Source organism: Labeo rohita, chromosome 3 (genome assembly GCF_022985175.1).
Source record: "Labeo rohita strain BAU-BD-2019 chromosome 3, IGBB_LRoh.1.0, whole genome shotgun sequence".
Taxonomy (NCBI): domain Eukaryota; kingdom Metazoa; phylum Chordata; class Actinopteri; order Cypriniformes; family Cyprinidae; genus Labeo; species Labeo rohita.
Window position 1 is genome coordinate 17,226,720 of NC_066871.1, and position 24,401 is coordinate 17,251,120.

The window sequence follows — 24,401 nt, forward strand, 5'->3', positions numbered from 1 at the left end:
TATGGATTTGGAAGAACATGGTGAGTAATTAATGACAGAATATCCCTTTAAAAAGTAATGAAGTTACTGCATTACAAAACACAGATGGCTATTTAAAGAAACATACTTTTTTTCTGTTATGTTTGGTGCCATAGATCTATAATGTTGTGTTCCTTTGTTCATCAACAAGCTGATTTGTGATCTTCTCACAGTTATATAGACACAACTTACATGCAGAGGCACAGACCAATTGAAGATGATACCGGTTTGTTAGCGTGTCTATGCATCAAAGTATTTGTAAAGAAAAGAAAAGAGAGAAAATGGAGAAAATGTGTGTGTATCAGTGAGGACGAGCGTGTGAATGAGGGAGAAGGGCAAAGAGATGTTCTGTGTTTCTCACATGCTGTTTTCCTCCTCAGCGTGACAGTAAACTCTGAGCGTCTTGATGCAACAGAACACTTTCTGGACTGGTATTTATTCATTTATACTCTTTCTGTTCTTTCGAAACGCCTCTCTGTTCGCCCCACACCTCCCACTCTTCTCCCATCAGCCTTTTTCGACATGTGCATTTCCTCCTCGGTTCTCTGTGCTGCTCCCCGCTCTGTTCTCCAGACCGCTGGGTGGGATGGGACGGGTTTGTCACTCCTCGGCTCTTCTTCTCTCTTCATCCTGCTACTCATCACCTGCTGTTCTCCTCTTATCTCCTTTACTTTCTCTCTTTCACATGCTTTGCTCCAAGGGTTGGGCGCCTGTGATGTGTTCACTCCCAGAATTATTATAGTTATCTTCTTTCTGTGTGTGTTCTGTGAGTGAGTTTGACCCAAGCGGTGCAATCATCCTCTTTAACAAATGGTAGCTGGTAGCTTGTAGGTGGGCATTTTCAGCCTGCGGTAGCTGCAGCAACCTCACTTTTCCCTCTTGATGATTACTAATCTCAGATCTACTGTAAATGTCTCTCTTTCTGTCGCTCTCTCTTTTCTACAGTAAGGAGCAACAGAAGAATCACAAAGGTTGTAAGTCGGTATGGGAGCAGCGCACTAGTGAGTTGAGACGACAGACCCTGATGAACAGCAGAGAGGCTCTTTACAATGAATTGGACCCCGAAGACCGCTGGAAGGTGAGAAGAAATGACAAAGAAAGATATGCGTATTTACATTAATATTTGTCTTGAATTAAGTTCTTATTTGATTGACAAATGTGTGCTCTATTGTGTTGTTTTTACCATGCCTCTAGGTCTCGTACTCCCGTCACATTCGTCCCGATATGAAGACACATCTGGACCGGCCATTGGTCGTGGACCCTCAGGAGAACCGCAATAACAATACCAACAAAACCCGTCCGGGTGACGGCCAGCCCCAGCGCACTCATCAGCTCTTGCACAAACAGCCCAACTTCAATGAGGGGGAGAGTGGAGGAGGTGGAGGATCTGAGCCCTGGACATCACTGGAAAGGGGGGACTCCACAGGATCTCGGCGGAGTCTTTTAGGCTCCGAGAGCCATGGGGAGGGTAGAGAGTCTCACCGCAGACATCAGCATGGCGAGCGCTGCAGCCAGGCCCGCCAACATCGTAAAGCCGCAGAGGATGAGGGAGAGGGCGGAGGGAGGAGACACAGGAATAAGGGCAGGGACAGAGGATCTGAGTGTGAGCGTGCAGATGGAGGAGAGCGGAAACACAGACATCATCGCCATGAGGGTGAAGGAAGAAAAGAGAGAGGAGTGCGACACCGTACCAGGAAGTGAGTTTAGTTTAAATTACCCTCTGAAAAAAAATTTTTTTTTAATCAATGCACTTGATGGACGCATTGCATTTTGCTGTCTTCTTTATCCAGGGATGGTCATGGCCCCACTCTCTCTACCACCCGTCCCATTCAGAAGACTTTGTCCCGGCAAGACAGTCAGTACAGCGAGGACCTGGACAATGCCATGAACAACAAGCTAGCCACCCAGCCACCTAGTAACTCCACCCCACATGATAGTCTGCTTAATCTGGCCAACAGTGCCCACACTGCCAGCCTGGCACATACTGGAACCGAGAGCAGCCTCATTCTCACCAACCCTTCCTCTACCACTGCTAATGTTACCAGCACTAGTCACCTGGGCATGAACCCCGATTACACTGCCGTGGACATTCCCCCTATGTTCCCCTCCAGTAACGCCATCCTACAGGGTGAGAGAAGGAGCTGAAGAGAATAACTCACCTTTTATTATTTACTGTCTTAGTCATGTGTCTTACTATGTTGTTTCCCTTCCTCACATCTCCACAGTCAATAAGAATGCAAACACTGAGCCCCTGCCCAAGAAAGAGGACACAAAGGGTGACGATGATGATGATGAGAAAGATGATGGGGGTCCTAAACCCATGCCACCCTACACCTCAATGTTCATTCTGACTACCACCAACCCGTGAGTGCAGTCATCTCTGTGAAACTTGCTAATTTACTAATGTATTTTGACAATAAAAAATGTATCTAATTTATTGAAATAAAATGGGGTGCAGACACTCTTTGGTGTTGACATTAAACAAAACTGATTAGTGTCACCTGGTTTTACCTTTTACTGTAGTTTTTATATAAAAATAAATGAGCTTTTTTCAAAAGAAGTTGTTGTTTTTGTTATTAACAAGTCTTTTTTATAAACTTCCATTTTAGATTTCGGAGGCTGTGCCACTATATCGTCACGCTCAGATATTTTGAGATGTGTATTCTGCTGGTCATTGCAATGAGCAGTATTGCCCTTGCTGCTGAAGACCCTGTCTGGCCCGATTCCCCCCGCAACAATGTGAGACAGTCCCGCATCTCAGCATCCTCTCTTCATGTCTCTGTGTTTCAGTCTATTATTGTATTATTATATATTATGCTTCTAATCATCCCCTAATTTACTAGTTCACTCCTCCATCATTTTTATTTATTTATCATTCTTTATATTATATTGATTTGTCATAAAGAGCCTAATTTTATTGCTAACACTGTGTCTCTCTTTTGTGCTTGCAGGTCCTGCGATACTTTGACTATGTGTTTACGGGTGTGTTCACCTTTGAGATGCTCATTAAGGTACGTATCTATCCTGCACAGCTGTCTTGGCTGTGATGGTCTATATGTGTCACTCTAAGATGCATTATACTTATGTATATTGTACTTAAAGGAGAAGTTCACTTCCAGAACAAAAATGTACAGATAATTTACTCACCCCCTTGTCAAGATGTTCATGTCTTTCTTTTTTTCAGTCAGTAAAAAACATGTTTTTTGGCTGTTATGGTGCCCCGATTTTGAACTTCCAAAATGCAGTTTAAATACAGCTTAAAGGGCTCTAAATGATCCAAGATGAGAAAGAATGGTTTAATCCAGTGAAACGATTGCTCATTTTCTAAACAAATTGACAATTTATATGCTTTTTAACCTCAAATGATCATTTTGTAGGAGGATGATTTTGTTGGACAATTTTGAAGTTGGAGAAGAAATTGAGATGGGAGTTTTTCAAGCTACTCTAACTGTCTTGAACCAGAATACACAGGCAGAGCTAGACAAGATGAACATTTTTGGTTAAAAAGTATATAAATTGTAATGTTTTTTTAGAAAATGACCAATTGTTTTGCTCGATAAGACCCTTATTCCTCAGCTGGAATGGTTTAGAGCAGTGGTTCCCAACCACGTTCCTGGAGGCCCCCCAACACTGCATGTTTTCCATGTCCCCTTAATGAAACACACCTGATTCAGATCATCAGCTCATTAGTAGACAAAGCCACTAGATTGCAAGCCTGCAACCATTAGCTGAAAAAAAGCGCAATGGCTAAAGCGTACGCTTCCGGTCTGGTAGTACGTGGGAAAAGAGACCAGAGGCCGTTTTCTTTGAATGGATGTCAGTGGAAGAAAGGCTTCACTACACTGAATAAACAGCTTTTTGGAGAAAACGGCTTATCATTTAATGAATCGACAGCCTATCTGCTAATCTTCCACATCTACTCGTAGAGTTTACCACGAAAAAAATGCTGTTTTTATAAGAGAAGTCACTGACTTTTTGCGACATGTAGGATTCAGCTTACGGCACTTCTAATTCGTTCTAATTCAATCCTATGATATCTGAAATTCAATGACGTCAAGGCTGCTGTGATTGGTTAATAAGGGACACATAATCCAAATTAGCCGTTATGCTTTCTCCAATAGTAAGTAATACAGACCCTCTCATCTCCCTGTAGTAAGAAAATCTCAGATTAGTAGAGACTCGAAGACCTGAAATGGGTGTGTCAAAGGAGAGATGCAAAATGTGCAGGGGCATTAAGGAACGTGGTTGGGATCACTGGTTTAGAGCCCTCTGAAGCTGCACTAAAGCTGCATTTTGGAAGTTCAAACTCATGGGCACCATTGAAGTCCACTATATGGAGAAAAGTCCTGAAATGTTTTGAGTTCTGAAACTTACAGTATGTTTTTATAACACTATGACATCTTATATGTCAAAAGATCAAGGGAATTTTGATTTCTCAGTTCATGACCCCTTTAAATTGTACTGATATTTCACATTATTACTGTTTTACTGTATTTTTGATCAACTAAATGCCGCCTTGGTGAGCATAAGAGATTTCTTTTGAAATTTTACTGATCCCAAACTTTTGCATTTGTTTAACATTTTCTCTTTCTGTTTCAGATGGTAGATTTAGGTCTTGTCCTGCATCAAGGCTCATATTTCCGTGACCTGTGGAACATCCTGGACTTTATAGTGGTTAGTGGTGCCCTGGTGGCGTTCGCCTTCACGTAAGTGTCATCAAGGCCCCAGCGCTCATGCCTCACTCCTCTCTCCTCTCCTGCTTGCTGCCTGTCCTTGTCCTTTTCCGTCTTGCTCCCTACAGGTCAAACGCCAGCACTCTGCCACCCTGGAGCGCCAGCCTGCTACCCATACAACCCAGCTCTCTCTGTCTCTCTTTCTTTTCTCTCTCACCATTTCTCTGCCTTTCTCTGCTTCCCCAACTCTGTGCGTTTGGCATATCTTGACCCTCTCTTTTCCTCTCCTTATCCCTCCCCACATTAAGCCCAGTTCTCCTTTTGGTAATTTCTCACTGAATATCCCCACCCTGTCCCAACATGCGCAACGTTTTGCCCAATGCCTACTCAGTAGGTGCGCTTGGGCCCATTTCCATGAGGGTGATGACCCTACCTGGGCACCTGTAACCCTTTAGTGCCCAGGACTCTTTGGAGCATCCAGCCACACTCACCCCAGGTATTTCTACACTCCATTTTTACGTCACATACCTGGAACCAAAAATGAAGAAACAAGGAAGAAGCGAGAGAGCATTTAAGCGACCATATGCTACAGTTTTGTATCATTAATAGCTATTTATAATTAGCTAAAACTAGTAGTAATAGTTTTTTCCTGACCATTTCTTACCCATAGGTAGAATTAAACAGGGTTGTGTACCTATTAGGATTTGTGTATGTAAATGACCCCTTTTATGATTGGCTGACCTCTTTGCATGTGAAATGGGTTGTAATGCTTATTCATGTGATGAGGGTTTACAGTTGAGAAGTGTAGTATGGTTTTTTTTTTGTGACAATCCATGCAGAAATGAGCCGTTTTAATGGTTAAGATCAGACTGAAATGATCGGGAATCTTGTTAAACTGCTATAAATAAAGACAGGAACAAAAAAGAAGGCATTTATGATTAGCCATGAAAATGGCTGGTCCAGGTTTTGTATCCGATCGCAGTGGAAGCATGCGGCCCAGCTACTGGACTGAGAGTGTTACTAATATGAGGGAGAGGTCAGAAAGGTGCATCTGTTAGTATGAAACTGGAAAAAATGCATGTGAAAGGCTCTTTTCCAGACTTAGTAAAGAGCATGAGGACAGATTCTGGGAATCGACATGTCAGATGACCTGAATGAAAGCATGAATGGAAGAAATATGAACCCAGATCAATTTTTTTCTTCCTGAAATACCAGAATCTGAATGCTTTGAAATAGTAATATTATATGGTTCTGTCTATGTGTTTGTGTACATCCTCCTCAGTCCCTGAACGACTGTAAATGTGATCGCACACATATTCTTTTCCAACAAAAAAAAGTCCATATTTAATGCAGTTCCAGGTGGACATGCAGTACACACAACACATGACATGTACCATGCATACAAACTGAATGGCTGTCAGATAGAAGAATTGATATTAATAAAGACCTGTTCACACAAGTCTGACACAATTAAATGTGAAAACCTGCAAATAATTTTGCACTACAAAGGTGTTCATGCAAAGTCTGATGCTGAAATTCACATTCTCGTTGAATGCGTTTTTTGGCATCTGAACACTAGAAACTTAAGTATTTATATTTCAGACTTTGTGTGAAGTAGTTTATATAGATATATTATTTTGTTTTAAAATGTTATGGCACAAATTTCGACCTGATGTGGCTAAAGTTTTATGTATGTATTTCTAGATTTTGAGTTATAAGGCATAAAACAATAGAAACAATAACATTTAAGGAACAAATATAAGAAACATTATTTGAGGGGACAAATAGAGCTTGCAAACTGCATTGATTATCTTTCCCAGCATGACTTTCTTGAGCATTGTTTTTTCCCTTACCACCAATCCCACCCGACCCCACTTCCATTTGCACCCACATCTTTAGCTCCTGCATGAAATGAGTTTCTTATTAGGCGGTTCATACTATAGAGGCATTTGGATGTGCCTGCCCGTCCCAAAAAATACTGTACTCTCTCCAGTTTTCCTTTCTCTCCGTCCCTCCCTCTCTCTCCACACAGCGATAGTGCGCTCAGAACGGCAGGCGCTCTGGGGTGACTGGCGCTCCCTGGCTGTGAGCGTGGGAACAGTTCCCATATCTCTGCTATCTCTCACAGAGTCTGTTTTTAACCTTTTACTCAATTTCAGGGAGTGACTCGTATCTGTGTGTATGTATCTGTGCATGTTTATATAGTATTTTGTGTACAGAGTCCAAAATTAGCACTTGCAGAGCGTCAAATGAAAGTAAAAAGAGGCTTTGGCATTTAAATGAACATGAGAACTGTTCTAGAAACTGGAAAATATTATCTTGTTCTCGCCAAAAAAAATAACGTATGGTTGAAAGAGAAATACTACTGAAGAGATTTTTATTTTATTTATTTATTTATTTTTATTTTATTATTTTATTTTATTTATTTTATTTTTGTTAAAATATATACAGTTAACTTCTGGAGTTACAACAATGAAATTTAAAAAAAAAATTGCTATTCCAATCTGAATGCCAAGTCACCAAAACAACAGTGACAAAAACATAATCTTTCGTTTTTCAGTGGCAATTTTCTTTTTCTTCTTCTTCTTCTTTTTTAAGTTCATTATTTTGTAATAAGGACAAATACAGAATTTTGCTTGGTCAATAACATGAAATACAATATTTTAATAAAAGTCTAGATTTATGATCAGTAAGTTCTTCTCAATTTGCCAGCCAAGGCAGGTATAGCAAAAAGTTAATTTTGGACCCTGTTTGTATATATGTATTTTTGTATTTGTATTTAAATTATTTTAAGTGTCCGCACTAGATTAGGTGTCCACATATAAATCAAACTAGGAGCTCTGGCATTATTTTGTGATTGTATTCTCTGTCTCATATTGATATTTTTCCTGCTTCAAAAACCCCATTCTTTCCCTGTGCCTTTTTCTGTCTCTGTGTGTGTTTTGTGTCTTTGTATGTGTCTCTGGCTCTGTCTGTCTCTGTCTTCCTGTCTCTGATCATCTCTCAACACCTACAGTGGAGGAGGCGGTGGGGAAGGAGAGGGGTAATGTCTCTTTCTTTCTCCCTTTCCCCTCTGTTTGCTCTTATTGCCTGTCCTTCTCATCACACGCCTGTCCTCTCCTTCTATAGACTGATCTGTCTGTCTGATTGTCCGTCCAAACGTCCTCTCACCACGTCCCTCACACATAGGACACAAGCCAAGGGCGAGGTCATGTCATTCTTTAGCCAGCTGCAGTAATTCAATCTTACAGCTAATCAACTCTTGGTTCATTCTACAGTATGTGGACACCTAAATGTGTTTGTGTTTATGTGTACGTGTGTGTCTATTTGTTTTTGTGTCGGGCCTTCGAATGCGATTTTCTTTAAAACGTCCAACAAGTGTGGTTTGACTGATTTACAGCAGGTAAAATGGTCATGAATACTTAAGTCTATAATAAGTGTCTTTTTTTTATTTTGGATAGAGATAGATAGATAGATCACAGTTCACTATTTTGAATATTTATTATTTATAATATGTGGTGTGACATGGAGGAAACCAATAAATGATCTTGTTAGAATTAAAATTAGTATTAATTAATTAATCAGTAATATTTTTTTGTTTTTTTAGCCATTACTCCAGTCTTCGGTGTCAAATGATCCTAAAGAAATCATTCTAATATGCTGATTTATTATTATTATTTTTTTTTTTTTTTATCAATGTTGGAAACAGTTGTACTGCTAAATATTTTTTTCTGGATTTTTTTGATGAATAAAAAGTTTCAACAGAACATTTATTCAAAATAGAAATCTTTCCTAACAATATAAGTCTTTGCTAGCACTTTTTAGCAATTTAACACATCCTTGGTGAATAAAAATATGAATTACTTTTTGCAGTCTTTTAAATGGTAGTTTATATTGTTACAAAATTTTCTATTTTAATAAATGCTGTTCTTTTTAAACTTTTATTTATTAAAGAATAATGAGAAAAATACCACAGGTTTTAACAAAATATTAAGCAGCACAACTGTTTCCAACATTGATAATAAATCAGCATATTAGAATAATTTCTGAAGGATCATGTGACACTGAAGACTGGAGTAATGGGTGATGAAAATTCAGCTTTGCATCACAGGAGTAAATTATATTTTAAAATATGTTCACAGAAAAAAAAATGAAATAATATTTCAAAATATTACTTTTTTTCTAGATTTTTGATCAAATAAATGCAGCCTTGATGAGCATAATACACATCTTAAAAAAAAAACATTAAAATCGGATTATACTGATGATATATATGTATATAATATTTAAATATTTTTTATTATTAATAATTTCATTTAAATATTTTTTCTAGACATGAGTATACTTGTACAAGGTAAATTAGAGGGTAATTGTATTACATCACAATCATAATTTTGTTCAATTATATATTTATTCTTTTTTATATATTAAAAGATTTTGATAGTTAGCACACTTCATCAGATGACTGGACACAGGTGGTCCTTTCTTGGAATGACTCACCTATCATTACAGGGACCTCACAACTAGATCTGTGCATGATAGAAATCAACAGATTAGACCGATACACTTGCAGATTGATTCATTCCGGCATAAGGAGAAGAAAGGAAAAATCCAGGCGATGCTCTATATACAGATCACTTCTGCAGAGCTGCCCATGTAAAGCAGCGAAACAAGACAACACAGAATGCATTAGGACCTCTTAGGCCTGGACAGGGTCTTTGTCCAGGAAGATAACACCATAATGGGATTACAGACAATCAAACTGCTCACCTCCTAGAAGGGCACTGTCCAATTGAGATGTGTATCACCATTTTGATGAACGCAAGATCCAATTAGGGAGTCTATTTATTGCGGCAAAAAGTCAGCTGAGAGAGAAAGCGAGAGAGAGAGAGAAACTGCATAGCTACAAAGTTCAAAGAAACAGATGCCAGTAGTCATCATGCACTTAACTGGCATATAGAGTCAGAAAGCTGGATAACAAATGCATAAAATATGTGTGAATCAATTGGCTATTTGCTTCTATTTTATTTGATAAAATTAAGTATATTCATTCATTCATTAGGATGTTCTTGGTTTTCAAGCAACATGGCAGCTTGATGTGATAATATATAGAATGTGTGTATTAAAATGGCTTTGAGTGCAGCTCATTCAGTCAGAAGTGAGAGTGACTGTCTGTTTATATTGGTGATTATGTTTTTCTTAGTGGGCCATTTAGTATAAAATGTTTTTTGCAAAAACATCTCATCCCTACTTACTACACACCTTTCAACAGGTGTTTACTTCATAGGGTTGATTGGCCAAAAAGACACATTGGAATACGACAGATGCACTGCATGTTCAAATATAGCATGTTTGAGTAAGTTAGTGACACAGACAATACTAAGTAAGTCTTAAGTGATGGAATTGATCCAGATCATCTCTAGAAAATAAACAGAGATGACTGAGACAACGTCTCTCGTGCTGTAGAGAGATGTTTGTTGAGAAGGTCTGTGTGTGTTTAGGCCACACAGTTGTATACATTTCCTGATTTGAGCCTGTGAACTGCTTGAGCTGCCAGACTTGAGCCTGCTGGGTGTCTTTTGTTTTTGTGCTGAGTGCTGGATTTGGATTTTTGGGTGAATCTTAGTAAATTTCCTCATATTTTTCATATGGTTTTTTGCACATAAAAGCACCATGTAGAATAAATCGGTTTGATTCGTAGACACCAGCAGAGCTTTGGGTCTCCATTGCCCTGCAGGTGAAGTGCTTATGGTCATATGACAGTGCCATGTGACATACTATCGTATGCCATGTGACAGTATGAGCTCTAAAGCACTGGATCATGAGATCATGATGAATAAGGAGGCATGGCAACTAACTCCAGAAGCTGTCACCATAGTGATGAAGTCACATGCAATATGGCAATGCATGTTTACTACTCAAATAGATTTAGGTTTGTGTGAAAGTGTGCATATGTGTATGTTAGCTAGTCTCAGCCTCAGACGGCATGCCCACAGATCACCCACAGTCTGTTCACTGACTGTCTGATGCTTACTGTACGCTAAAAACCAGCTCAGACTGAAATGGATTTTATAAAGCTTCCAGAAGTGATTCTGCACTGTTTTTTTTTTCTATATGGAAACAAAGTTTTCTAAGCAGTTCTAAGAACCAAATAGTAAATTTGCAAAAGTTTACCAGGCTAGTGCCCTGTTTGAGATTTGTTTGAACCAGAAACATACGTTCCACTTTGTTTTCTGGGTTTTGTCTTTAAATTTAAAAGTATAGTGCTAGACACATTTTCTGCTAATTTCCGCTCAGTGCAACTTGTGCTGCTATTTGTATTCATTTTCATACCATTATTATATGGCAGACCATTATTATATAGAGTGCCCTTTGACTTTTTCAGCGACCTTGGTTCTGGTAGTATTTATCCCAATCATTTTTCCCCATATGGAGTTTTAAAAAACCTTTTAAGTCATGAACTAAACCACCCACCTAAAAGGTGAATCAGAACATTAAAAATATTATTTGAAGCAAAAAATATTTAAAAATCTGGAAAAAAGACAATACAAGACTGTGTACTTGGGATGTTTTTCATGAGGGAAAACAACAGATAAATATAAAAGTAGGGATGTTAATGGTACATATTGCAAAAATATGCAAACATATATTTAAGTAGTGTAAGAGTTTAGGGAAACTGACTCATTCGCAGTACACGCTTAAAAATAAAGGTGCTTTAAAAGGTTCTTTATGGGTGTAATTCATGGGAGTGGGCAACCTCTAAAGTGTTCTTTTGTTGTTATTTGCTTATGTTTCCCAAGATTTCTTTGCAGAATCATGGGTAATGTAGTTTTTCACAAGGAATTCTTATGTTAAACATGATTATTTAACAAAATTAAATAATGCAGGTTTCAACAGTAATCCAGCATAAAACAACCTCGTAGTTATTGAGGTCTGTTTTTAAAGGTTTATAAATTATTTTTAAAGAGAACCCTGGGTATTAAGACTTGTATGGCTTAATATAACATAAATTATGTCTTTTACTGAAATATGTAGTAGAAAACCCATGAACAATTTACGCTATTTAAAAAGTCCACATCGTTTCAACATATTTTGGACTATAGGGGCGTTATTATTTCGATTACGTGAAATGGTTGCACTCTGTGAGCTACTGGCACTACCTTTTGCTATATTTACAGCAACACAACTCAGAAATAAAATACTGATATGATGCCACATTGTCCTGCTTTTGGTTATTTTCAGTCGAAGAGCAACAAGAAAAGGAATGTACGTCTTCACTGCTTTTTCTAGCAATAAGAAGAGGAGAAAAGAATGGGAAGACGCCTGTGAACGAATTAAACTTCCTAAAGACCCACGTCTTTGTTCTCTCCACTTTATCCCTGATGCCTTTGAGGCTTTTAGTCGACCACAGCTACTGAAAGAGCTTATAAACAGCACAGACAAGAAATGCTACAGGCCATCGTGGCAGGATGTAAACATGCCAACGTTTGTCATGACACCGCAGCTATTGAAGGAGTTTCTCAGCGCAGATTTCGCTCGATATCCACCGGTGATTAGACTCCTTGTGGAGAAAAATTGATGGCACAGAATTTGGTTTAAGCCTACATGTTTATATCCATTACCATCTGTAAACTCTTTCAGTATAGCTTTTGTCATCGTACCGGTATTTTATTTTACGGGTTGTGTTGTGGTAAAAATAGCAACAAGTAGCAGCAGTAGCTCACCGAGTGAAAACATTTTACACCACCGAAATAATGGCGACCCTCATAGTCCAAAATACGTATAAAACGATGTGGATTTTTTAAATAACGTAAGTCTTAATGGGTTGTCTACCACATATTTCAGAAAGAGACATAATTTATGGTATATTAAGCCATACAAGTCTTAATACCCGGGTTCCCTTTAAATATCAATTCCACTATGTAGAAAATGAATGGGATATTTTTTCTTTACTTCTGGAACCTGACTGTTGCACTCCACTGTGGTAAAAAAAAATTTAAAAAAAATAAAAATGCCCTTAAACATAACATAAAAACAAAACAGACTGTGGTTGATCACTTTACATGTCAGTCAGGCGGTCACTTCCTGTCTAATAGACTAAGCTGCAAGGAGGACCAGACGGTTTGCTGCAAGTCAAAAGTCTGGCTATATAAGCATTAATGTTCTGCTGGCGTAGCTTATTCCTATATATTGTTTAGAGTTTTGTAAATAATATAAATGGGTAAGTGAACACAGATGTATGGGAGTGTGGATGTGTAACAATTCACAAGCTTGCATCCGTATTTCTCTCTTTTTACTGTACGTGTCTCATATTAATGTATTTCTTCCTTCAAACTCCCTTTCTCCCCCGTGTCTTGTGTGTGCGTGTGTGTCTGATTCCTCTCTCATCTCTTCAACTGCTCACACCTACAGCGGAGGCAGCGGGTAATGTCTTCTCTCTCTCTTTTTCTCTCTCTTTTCCTCCCTCTTAATGCTTGTCCTGGCAATTACACAGCTTTCCTCTCTTTCTTTTTTGGATTTGTCTCTATGTCTGTCTGCAAGTCACCCATCTCCTTCTATCACTCTGTCACTGTTTCTGTGTTAACCACCCGTGGATGATCATTCAGTCCACGTAGTCCTGATAGGGGGGTTTGAGAGGTCCCTCACCTCTGCACCCGTCACTCTAACAGCACTTCTCTGATGGACGCTTGTTTATGCTTGACAGTGTGTAACCACATCTGCTGACAGGGCAGGATTCGGCACGGCACTGGAAATCTAGAGCGCTGCCCTTTGTCCTTGACACTGAGACACGAGGAGAAGAGAGGACAGGGAAGACAAAGATGCCAAATATATATAGAGATAAATACATATTTATATCTTATACAGTGAGGTCTAAAAGTGTGAAAATCATGATTTTTTTTTTCCATTTAACTTTGAAAGTTTTTGAAAAATCACTTAAAAAAAAGGAAATGTTTGCTTTGTATGTGGAACAAATAAATGTGTCCAATTCATGAGCATATCAGTATTACTTTAAATTAAAGTTCAGTTTGCTGATATTAGTTCATTTGATAGCATAAACTAACAATAAACTTTGTTTTAAACTTTGACAGCATTCACTAATTTATGTTCATATACAGTATATATTCATATACAGTGTGTATATATATATATATATATATATATATATATATATATATATATATACCATTACCATTCAAAAGTTATTTTTCAGTATTACTGTTTTTACTAGGGCCATGAAAAATATAAAATATATATATATATATATATATCCACATCCGCGGATTGATCGTCTCCTCTGATTTAATTTCACTTCAGCTCGAAATAAAAATGAATAAACATCCGAAGGTATGTACAAAGAAAGAGTACAACTTACGTATTTTGTCTCATGTATCGCTCAATCAGTGTTTCAACCGCATAAAGACGTCAGTATAACAGCTTGTAAACAATGTCACGTAATGTCACATTTACCTCAGGTGGCAATAAAATTGTTAGTCAGCTAGAACAATTAGTTCTATGAGGAACATTTTGCTAAATATATACACCATATAACATATTCATTATAATTTCTATTGTTTTTCCATGTTTAATTTATGTCTATATAAATCCGTCAAGTTTTTATGACAGCCACCATTTAAATGTTTGGTGTCATATTTCAAAAAACGAATTGGAGTAGAAATATATGTAATTGTAAAGTTAATATTACAAAATTATTAGTATTAGTATTATAAAAACGTAAGTATAATTTAAGCATTTGTATACAAATCAGTTAATTGTAACCTTTAGTACTATAGTAATGTAGTCTGACTCTCATATATCAGTTGAGAGATTTTTTTTTTTCTTTAAGAAAATTTGGCATGTACTGTACCTGATACATATCCAAAATAATCGATACCGAATTGGAAATCAAATTGAATCACAAGCTTGTGATAAGAGCCTTTTTTTTTTTAATTTTTACTTAAACCTTAAAAGCTAACGAAGTTATTTTTACTTACTAAAATGTATTAATTTTTGGGGGAAAAAAATCACTTTTTTAGACCTCACTGTATGTGATTCTAATGAAAGGCATTGTTACATACATTTATTTCGCAGTGATATAAATCCATGAACAACCACACATTTGCATAGTTTACAATTTTCAGTGTACAACTTTTTGCATTTATCTTGCTGGTCACTAGCCGCACATCTGCCGCGCAACAGCTGTACACACATCTGGTGGATGGCTGTGCTTTGGTACCACAAGAGCGACTTGAAAATTGTGATAATGTGGGCCAGAAACTCTTTAGATTGACTAGCTTCAGGGTGACACGGTTCTTCACGCTACAGAGCCAGAGCTGATTGGTAGACGCTCCTCCCCTCTGGAGTGACTGAATGTGTGCTTCCAGGTCCTTTTATATGTTTAATACATGTTTGCCAAAGGACAACCCCAAAAACAAGAAAGAAAGAGGTTTGGCTGGGCATTCTGCAGCAGGGATGCCTGAATCTGCTCTGTATGTTTCATGCTGTCGTCATGGCAATGTAATGAAACCAGCCAGTGTTCCTTGGGAAAAGAGGTACAGTGGCGGTTCCAGCATGGGCTAAGACGGTACAGTGGATATTACATCCACTGAGCTAGTTTCCAGTACAGCATGAGCCAGCGAGCGTGTCTGAGAGCGTGTGTGGTGTGAGACTGACTGCGTGCATGTGTTTTAGTATGTGTCTATCCTAAGTGCTGTGAAATGGGCTGGGTTGTGACTACAACAGGCTGCATTCTCAGTGAGGAGACACAGATGAGATTCCTGATTGGCTGGGAGTAAATGTGTGGATGTAGCAGGCATGTTTCATTGTTTTAACAGCCTGAGCTACTAACTCACCCCTAAATTGTGTGTGTGCAAGACCAATTACCCATGTAGTCTAACACCTCCTGCCATTTCACGTTCTAACTCATGTTTGTTGTTTGTGTGTATCTGCAGAGGAAGCAGCAAGGGGAAAGACATCAGCACTATCAAGTCTCTGCGTGTGCTCCGAGTGCTGCGGCCTCTAAAAACCATCAAGCGTCTGCCCAAACTGAAGGTACCACTATGTTTGACTGTTTTTGTTCCTCCTTGTGTTGACTGAGATTAAAAAAAAAAAAAACCCAGAGTATGTTGTGTGTGTGTTTTTTTTGTTTGTTTGTTTTTTCTCCACTACTAGGGCTTTATTTTTCTGTGTAATCTGTGTCTGGCTGTGTTTGACCAGACTGTTTTAATTTGTTATGTCTGGTTTTCATACCTTCTTTGAATTTGTGTATTTATTTGTAACACTTATCTTTGGCTGTATTTCCATATTGAAAGTGTTTTGACTTTTGCTTATTAATTTCAGGTTTTTTGTATGTAAATACAGTTCATTTGTTTTTGTGTATTTTGATACTGTTTTGTTTCATCCGGGTTGTGTTCTTTAATTTTCTTTTGTCTGTTGTGTCTGATTCTGCTTTTGATTTTCTTTTTTTTTCTGCATTACAGGAATTTGTCTGTTTTGTTTTATTTTGTGTTTTTGATTTGATTAGTTTGCTATTTCTGTGTTTGTGACCATTTATTAGTTTTGTTTATATGTGTTTGTACAGCTTTTATGCTGTTTTGACATTTCTTGTAAGATTTATGTTCACCTGTCAGGCTACATTTTTATTTCTGTTCATTCTCTGTGTTGCATGATATTGGTTTTTTGCTGATATATTGGATCCGATATGCTGGTATTTTTCAAATCATTTTGGCCGATAGCTGACGCTGATATTGATATCTTTCCTTCTGTTTGGAAACAACAATAAGTCTCTCCTGTGTGGAAATTATAAGCAAATTATTTTTAATTTTGGTTAGTTTTTAACAAGAACTTATCTGTTAGAATTAAATAAATAATAATAAAGTTTGTTTATAATATACGGTACATTGAAGCTTTAAGATAACTATAAATAAACTATATATCAATCACAGAATTTTTTTTTTTCCCCAGGCAAATGCAGTGGTAACTTTAACATTTTACAACAAGATTTAACATTTGCAGATGGTCTAAAGCAAAAGAGTTAAAAAAAAAAAAATCTGAGCTCATAAACTGTTTAAACATAACATATTACACATTAATGAATAAATCAGTAATATATAAAATTATTTCATTTACAAGTGTTAGGTAGAAACTAGCTTCTATTCCTTTAAATCAAAACATACTCATGATTTTATCAACATCAATTACTGCTTTATTTAATCAGAAACTCATTTTTCATAAGTTTCTCATCCACACTGAAATTTTCACTCGTGCTTGATCTAAAACACAACTGCCCTCATGTTTAGCCACAGGACAGCAATTGCAACTAAATTTTCTATCATCTTTGCAGGACTGTAGAGTGTAAAAAGTAACATATTTATACGATATCGGTACAAACATAGATATCTATTGGTAAAAATGCATCATATGACTAAATATGCGTCATAGTTTTCAGCCTCCGTTTTCACAATCCACACTGCAATGCAAAAAAAGACATTTTAAATTTATCCACTTTGGAGAATGTTTCCAAACGAAAAAGTATTAGTTTGGACAAGTCCTCAGTTGACTATAATTCTATTTTTATGGATCTTTGTAGTTTTGTATTTTTACAATTTGAAGATGTGTTGGTTTGTGTTTTGAGTTTGCGTTCTGCTTTCAGGCTGCATTTGAATTTGTCGCTTCTCTTTTGTCTATTTTCAGGCTGTCTTTGACTGTGTAGTGAACTCTCTGAAGAATGTGTTGAACATCCTCATTGTCTACATGCTGTTCATGTTCATCTTTGCTGTGGTGGCTGTGCAGCTCTTCAAAGGCCGTTTCTTCTACTGTACCGATGAATCCAAGGAGTTTGAGCGTGACTGCAGGTGAGACAAAAACACACACACAACCACACGTTACGAACGGACCCATTGGCGTGTTAATCTAAATGCATTTTGTTGTTAGGGGCGAATATCTTGTCTATGAAAAAGATAACGAAGTGAGGGCGCAGAAGCGGGAATGGAAGAAATACGATTTCCACTACGACAATGTGCTCTGGGCCCTTCTCACCCTCTTCACCGTTTCTACGGGAGAGGGGTGGCCACAGTATGTATACATCTCAACTCCTAATTCAAAAAATCATTTCCAGTGTACATATCCAGTGTTTGCTTCTGTTTTCTAATGTAAAGCAGATGTTTTGATTACATGGCATATCAAAGAACTTGAAAGATCTGACATGATCACATTGCAGCAAATCATCTCAATGCCTCATATTTTTGCCACTCTCCAGGGTGCTGAAACATTCAGTGGATGCGACCTACGAGAATCAGGGCCCGAGCCCAGGTTACCGGATGGAAATGTCCATCTTTTACGTGGTGTACTTCGTGGTCTTCCCCTTCTTCTTCGTCAACATCTTCGTGGCTCTTATCATCATTACTTTCCAGGAGCAGGGAGACAAAATGATGGAGGATTATAGCCTGGAAAAGAATGAGGTGAAGGACATATCAAACGGATGTTTTTAAGCCAGATGATCAGTCTAGCTCATTCTTTATGCATAGAGCTGGCATTGATCTCATTTATATGGTGCCGCAGATTTTCAGCTTGATTAACTTCGTCGTATCTGTTCTGTTTTCAGAGAGCCTGCATAGACTTCGCCATCAATGCTAAACCGCTCACGCGCCACATGCCGCAGAACAAACAAACATTCCAGTACCGCATGTGGGAGTTTGTGGTGTCTCCTCCGTTTGAATACACCATCATGGCCTTGATTGCCCTCAACACCATTGTCCTTATGATGAAGGTGTGGCAGTATTTCACTTTAGTATATCTCACTTTATGTATTTTGAGAACCAGACTTCTAACGTTTAGTAAAGTTTTATAATCTCTGGAGTCATTGTTAGTGCTTTCCACAAGCAGGGAATTTTCTGTTTCTATTTTCCGATGTACTACAGTGTTTTTTGCAGTCCAGTTACCAAAATTTGAGACATTTCTAAATACGGTTTAATACAGTTTAAATGTGTTGTGTTTGCTTAGTATGATGGAGCATCAGATGCCTATGAAGCTGTGTTAGCCAACCTGAACATAGTGTTCACCTCACTTTTCTCCATGGAATGCATATTGAAGATCATTGCCTTTGGAGCGCTGGTGAGTCTACAGTACAGTTTTCTCCTGTTTAAGTATATGTGTGTGTGCGTGTAGGCTCCAGAATGGTCACTCATTAAGCAGCAAATGCAAGTGAAAGTATACATTGACTGTATTAGAATCCACAACATCTTCTAAAGACTTTTTAAAAAACATTTTACCATCAGAAGTTTATGTAGGATGCCTAATGTTTCCCTCGACACAAAACTCAATGTGTGTTCTGGCACACATTGAATCTTCATTGCATTAGACCAACAAAACAAAATTCAAACAATCAAATTACAGTTTGACTAAAGCCCAAAGTATACTTCGTTTTTGTATGCGTAAGCTAGTGTATATATACAGTTGAACATGTTGCCTTGTTCGTATTCTCCATTTGATGTTGCGCACAAACACAGGCAGACGACTCTAGAAAGCTTCATCCATGTTAAGTGTCTGCTCTATTTTTTTCCACCTGAGTTTTGACCGATAACAAATAGTTTTGAACTCATTTAAACCAAAGCTGGGCTATTTCATACCCTCTCACTCACAAGTGCTTGTCAATGTGAGTGTCTGTTGTTATTGCAGTCACCGCTATTTAGTTGTTGTTGTTCCGTCTCTTTCGTTTTTCTTTTCTACTTTGAAACAGCAGCCCGGGACAGTATTGCGACCTTGTGGAGCAACTGATTACTGCAAAACAAATTCAGTGCGCATATGATACCTGCACATGCAAAGTACAAAAATATGGTGGTGTGCACACTGTATGCTGATGATTTACACTACCATTGAGAATTTTTAACCAAAGTATATAATAGACTTTTCATTAAGACCCTAAAAAATCATATCAACTTATGGAATATAGGCATCCGATGACCCTTTTAAGTTTTTATGTAATTACTAGGGGTGTAACAGTACACGAACATGACCGTTCGATATGTACCTCAGTTTTGGCGTCACCGTTCGGGATGATTTTAGTACAGCAAGGGGAAAAACTTTTTTTTTTTTTTTTTTTTTTTTTTTTTTTTTAAATTAAACAGTGGTTTACTAAACAAGTTGCTCTTTCTTTAAATAAATTCAGTTAGAATTAAAATTTTCTTAGTGATAAAAATCTACCTCAGCTTATACTTTACCTCAGCTTATACTACAGTCTTTTAGATGCCACTGATCCCCAACTACGGTCATCATTATGTGAGGGACCCCCATTCTAAAATGTATAAATACACAATTTACACTCTGAAAAATTCGCAGCCACGTTTAAAGCATCTCAGAACAGCCCTCCGAGGCGTTTATACAGCAGTCTGTCATGCCGCATCAAAGACTGTCAAAACACCATTTATTGTTTGAATTTCCTGGAAAAACATGTGTACTGAACCGAAAGACTCGTACCGTTACATCCCTTATATTTACAGCAGGAAATGTACAAAATATCTTCATGGAACATGATTTTTACTTAATATCCTAAAGATTTCTGCCATTAAAGAAAAATCGATAATTTTGACCCATACAGTGTATTGTTGCCTATTGCTCCGTTTTGTCTCCTTTTTGATTGATCGGCTATGACTGACTGTATTCGTTGTCTGACTGCATGAACCGAACTGTGATATCCGTACCGTGACCATTTGGGACAAATACATGTGCCGTTACACCCGTTTTGTGTGAAACAGGGCTGATGAAATGGGAAAAAAATCTTTAAAACCAAAGAGGTCAAAATCAGCATTGCACAAGCAGATTTATGAACAGATTGAGCATGAGAGAGAGAGTTTTGAAGTAGATGAGAAACGGGTTGGGACATGGAAGCGCAGGACACAAAAGAAATGGTTGTAGTCAGCTAAAAGTTATTCCAGTTAGAGACGCACATGAAGATAGTGAGCTAGAGGGCACATTGAAGCGATTAGGAGTGGAAAATGGAAAAAGAATGACGGATTTCAAGACGACGGGTATGACGGGTGGTTGATGGAAAGAATTACACACACACACTCGTTGCACCGGTGCCCCTGTTTCCATGCAGCTGGTGTACTGAATGGGTCTAATGCACTGTTTTCCTGCAGGCACTCACTTGGCAGCTCACAAAAAGGCCGTCATGTTCAGCATCTGGGCCACTAGTCTTCTGGGCATCCACCCTTTTTTGTACACAGGCTGAGGGAGAGGAAAACTCAATGAAGGAACAGAGGCTAAAACGGGGAAAGGAGACTTTTCATTAGCACCAGAGAGTGAAAATAAATTGTTTGCTCGTTTCTGTCGACGGGTCACTGAGTGTGTGTGTGTGTGCCAAACGTAATCCTCCTTTAGCCCAGCTGACAAATGCATCTATGTCTTTTTTACCACAGAACTACTTCAAAGACGCCTGGAACATCTTCGACTGTGTGACTGTACTTGGCAGCATCACTGATATTTTAGTCACAGAGCTAGGGGTAAGTGTGTAGCAGAAGGGCCGCCATCTGTGCGTGCGTATGTGCGTGTTTGTTTGTGTATCCTGTCTGTACGCTTGTGTGTATTTCCGTATGTGATTGAGAGACTCTCAGCAGGATCTTCTTTTGCTCACTGAGGTGTAAGGAACTCCTAAAAGTCTTATATAATCGTCCCAGTTGGTGTGTGAGGCAGATCAGTGAGCCAGTGGTGCTCAGTGGTGACGGGGTCTGTTACTCTTCTAGCTTCGCCATTTATCCCCGAGCCAGATCAAAATGACCTACCAGTAAAAACGTTGTTTTCAAATGTTAACTGTGTATTCATAATACAACAAATGATGATGGCCATCTCTAAAAATTAGCAAAACATGTAAGTATTTGTGTATATGTGTGTGTTTTTTTTTCTCTTGGTTTCACAGCGGATCATCAACACCTGTTGAACAGACCCCATGGAATCAAAATCGATCAAAAATTAGTCAAATTAATCAATATCCAATCTACAGATTCAAAAAGAACTGTTATATTCTAGGAAAACCAAAAATGTTGTTAACTCATGGAAATGTCCCACCCCTGAATGTGACTAGCAAATTCATTGTTCAAGGCTGTAATGAAATAGATATTTTGATATTTTATTTTGTCATTTTATTTTTTGATTTATTTACCTAGAGAGTTTAGTTACATCATTGGTCTTTAAGAAATATAAATGTTTTTATTATTTATTTGAAAATTCCATTTTTTATGTATTTATTTAGATATTTATTTGTTTGGAAATATAATATTTTTATGTGGTTATTTTGAAATGTTTTATTTATTTATTTTTAATAGCAGTAGACTTTTTTTCACAATGTAAAAAAAAAAAAAAACAATTTTAAAAAAGTTTTCAACTTAAAAAAGCAAGTGTTGCTTGAAAATTTTGCCTCAACTTAAATATCCACGTTTTCATGTAGTACAACCTAACATTTCATGTTGACTAAACTTAAAATTTTAAGGCAGCACAAACACTTACTTTTTTTTAAGTTGAAACCACTTTTATTTTTATTTTTTTTACAGTGCATCACAGTCTGGCAAAACCTTGGTGTACTACGGGGTCGGCAACCTTTTGGTCATGAGGAGCCAGTTTAAATTTTTCCGGGCAACCACTGTGCCAATAATGTTTATTTTAATCTTTATATCAGACTTTGATTAATAGATGTACAGTGTGACCCTACTGAACACTAGGGCTGCCTTTGACAAAAGATTTTTCTGATCGACTAGTCGTCGTTCATTTTAAGCATTAGTCAACTAATCGCAACTAATTTGAATCACAATATTGAGCCTAATTGCCTACATAGCCTAATAAGCACTCAAGCGCACGCATTAAGCTTGCCACAGCACACCGGCAGAAGTAATGATTATGAATGTGTCAGGGAAAAACAGTAATGAGGCTGCATTAATGTTTTAATAATTTATTGATAAACTAATGCTTTAAGAGATGAAGTCGACTACACTGACATCTCCGCAGTAGTGGATGAAACTGTTTGCATGTTTCATATGGATTACATAATCGGAGAATATTTGTGTTCTATTTGAATTGGTTCATTTAAAAGTAGACTTTTCACTCTTTATAGATATATTTTTCATGCTTGTAAGGCAAGTGTACACGGTGTTTCGCTTATTTATTTATTGACGCAATTAAGGTCAGAGACAGAGACGGCAGAAAGCGCATCCTGTTTGCTTTCATTATTTTAGTCTTCACAGATTCAAAAGATGCATTATTTTTATCTGTATGAACAAAAATGACAGAGTATTTTAAGAGCAAGGGGCCACACCGGCGCCTCCATCTGTCAATGTTTTCAATTATTTATTTATTGCTCCGAGCAACAAATGCAGAATGAACTGCAAGCTCATTCATCGCGTAGCATGACTGAAGCTAAACAGACTTAACCAATGGGAAGGCTGATGGCAGAAACAAACCTTTTTGAAGGGTTGAATCAGTTGAAACAATTGATTCACTGTTTCGAAGAATTTGAAACACCACACACTGGTGATGCTTGCTGGTCAAAACTGTGTAATTACAACATAAACTCAGTCTAAAAAACAATAAATGGATAAAAATAGCTTTTACAAACCCACTGCAAGTGTTTTATTAAAATAGTAAAATGTTATGTGCAATTAGCAAATCATTAAATACCATTTAATATGAGAAATATGAACCACTGATATTCAGTGTTATGTAAAGTTACTTTTAAAAGTAATGCATTACAGTATTGAGTTACTCCCTAAAAAGTAACTAATTATGTTACTTAGTTACTTTTTATGGAAAGTAATGCGTTACTTTACTTTTGCGTTACTTTTTAAATCTGGGCAGGGCTTGTTTGTTTTCAATATAAAAAGTTCTATTTTTGGCAAATGTAAAAGCCTTTTCACACCAAAAGCCTCAGGTTTTGAGAAAAGTAAATTCACGTCTGTACAGTAGACCGCAGAAGAAAAAATATCAACTCAAATCAAACAAATGTTAGATTATCTTGAGTCATTTTTGCTTATTAGTATGGTTGAATTGGATCATCGAGGGTTGGCAGCAAAGACATCGGTTAGTAAAATGGTATTAAGTGCATAAAGGATATTTGTATTATTTAACATATTTAATTGTTGCAGGTTTGCATCATATTCTGAGTTGAATTTTACAGTTTTTATTAATTTTGAGGAATACTGAATCTGTTTTTTGTGAGTGAGATGAATTAATGCATATTCACATTGATTCTAGAACTAACATCTTACTCACAATTTCTCTCAACGGGGAAAGCAGAGCTTTTAATCAGTAAATGGGGGGAAAAGTAACTGGCGTTACTTACTTGAAAAAAGTAACTCAGATATTTTCTTGTCAATTAAAAAGTAATGTGTTACTTTACTAGTTACTTGGAAAAATTAATAATATTACGTAACTTGCGTTACTTGTAATGCGTTACCCACAACACTGCTGATATTTTGAATAATTTTGAAGCAGTTGTGACATAGCAGAGCCTCGTTTATTACAATCACGTGTTTTGGCACCAATGATTTGAAACAAATGTTTCGCAAGGGTTTCAAAGTGTCATGAAGCTTTGCTTCAAAAGCATCCATCAGTGAAAACACGGCATAGCTTTGATCTGAAGCGCCTTGCATGCACAACAGTTGTGCAAATGGTTTACCGGAGCTGTGCTCATCTGTAAACTAGCGCAGGTTAGTTGGTGCACTTTAATAG

General features: G+C 37.5%; 1 protein-coding gene across 7 annotated transcripts in view; it reads left to right on the forward strand.

Annotated features, from left to right (window-relative positions):
* Window positions 1-24,401, forward strand: part of cacna1aa (calcium channel, voltage-dependent, P/Q type, alpha 1A subunit, a) — a 120,664-nt gene that overhangs the window by 57,531 nt on the left and 38,732 nt on the right. For 5 of the 7 annotated variants that reach the window (XM_051101013.1, XM_051101015.1, XM_051101014.1 and 2 more), the window contains exons 19-32: window positions 964-1,096; window positions 1,213-1,715; window positions 1,809-2,146; window positions 2,244-2,382; window positions 2,628-2,757; window positions 2,970-3,029; window positions 4,618-4,724; window positions 15,641-15,740; window positions 17,382-17,542; window positions 17,622-17,762; window positions 17,947-18,148; window positions 18,292-18,456; window positions 18,690-18,800; window positions 21,104-21,187. In XM_051101013.1, the coding sequence (XP_050956970.1) occupies window positions 964-1,096; window positions 1,213-1,715; window positions 1,809-2,146; window positions 2,244-2,382; window positions 2,628-2,757; window positions 2,970-3,029; window positions 4,618-4,724; window positions 15,641-15,740; window positions 17,382-17,542; window positions 17,622-17,762; window positions 17,947-18,148; window positions 18,292-18,456; window positions 18,690-18,800; window positions 21,104-21,187 (2,374 nt within the window). Of the gene's footprint in view, window positions 1-398; window positions 450-963; window positions 1,097-1,212; window positions 1,716-1,808; window positions 2,147-2,243; window positions 2,383-2,627; window positions 2,758-2,969; window positions 3,030-4,617; window positions 4,725-15,640; window positions 15,741-17,381; window positions 17,543-17,621; window positions 17,763-17,946; window positions 18,149-18,291; window positions 18,457-18,689; window positions 18,801-21,103; window positions 21,188-24,401 lie in introns of all 7 variants that reach the window. The other 2 variants (XM_051101011.1, XM_051101012.1) reach the window with 1 other exon arrangement.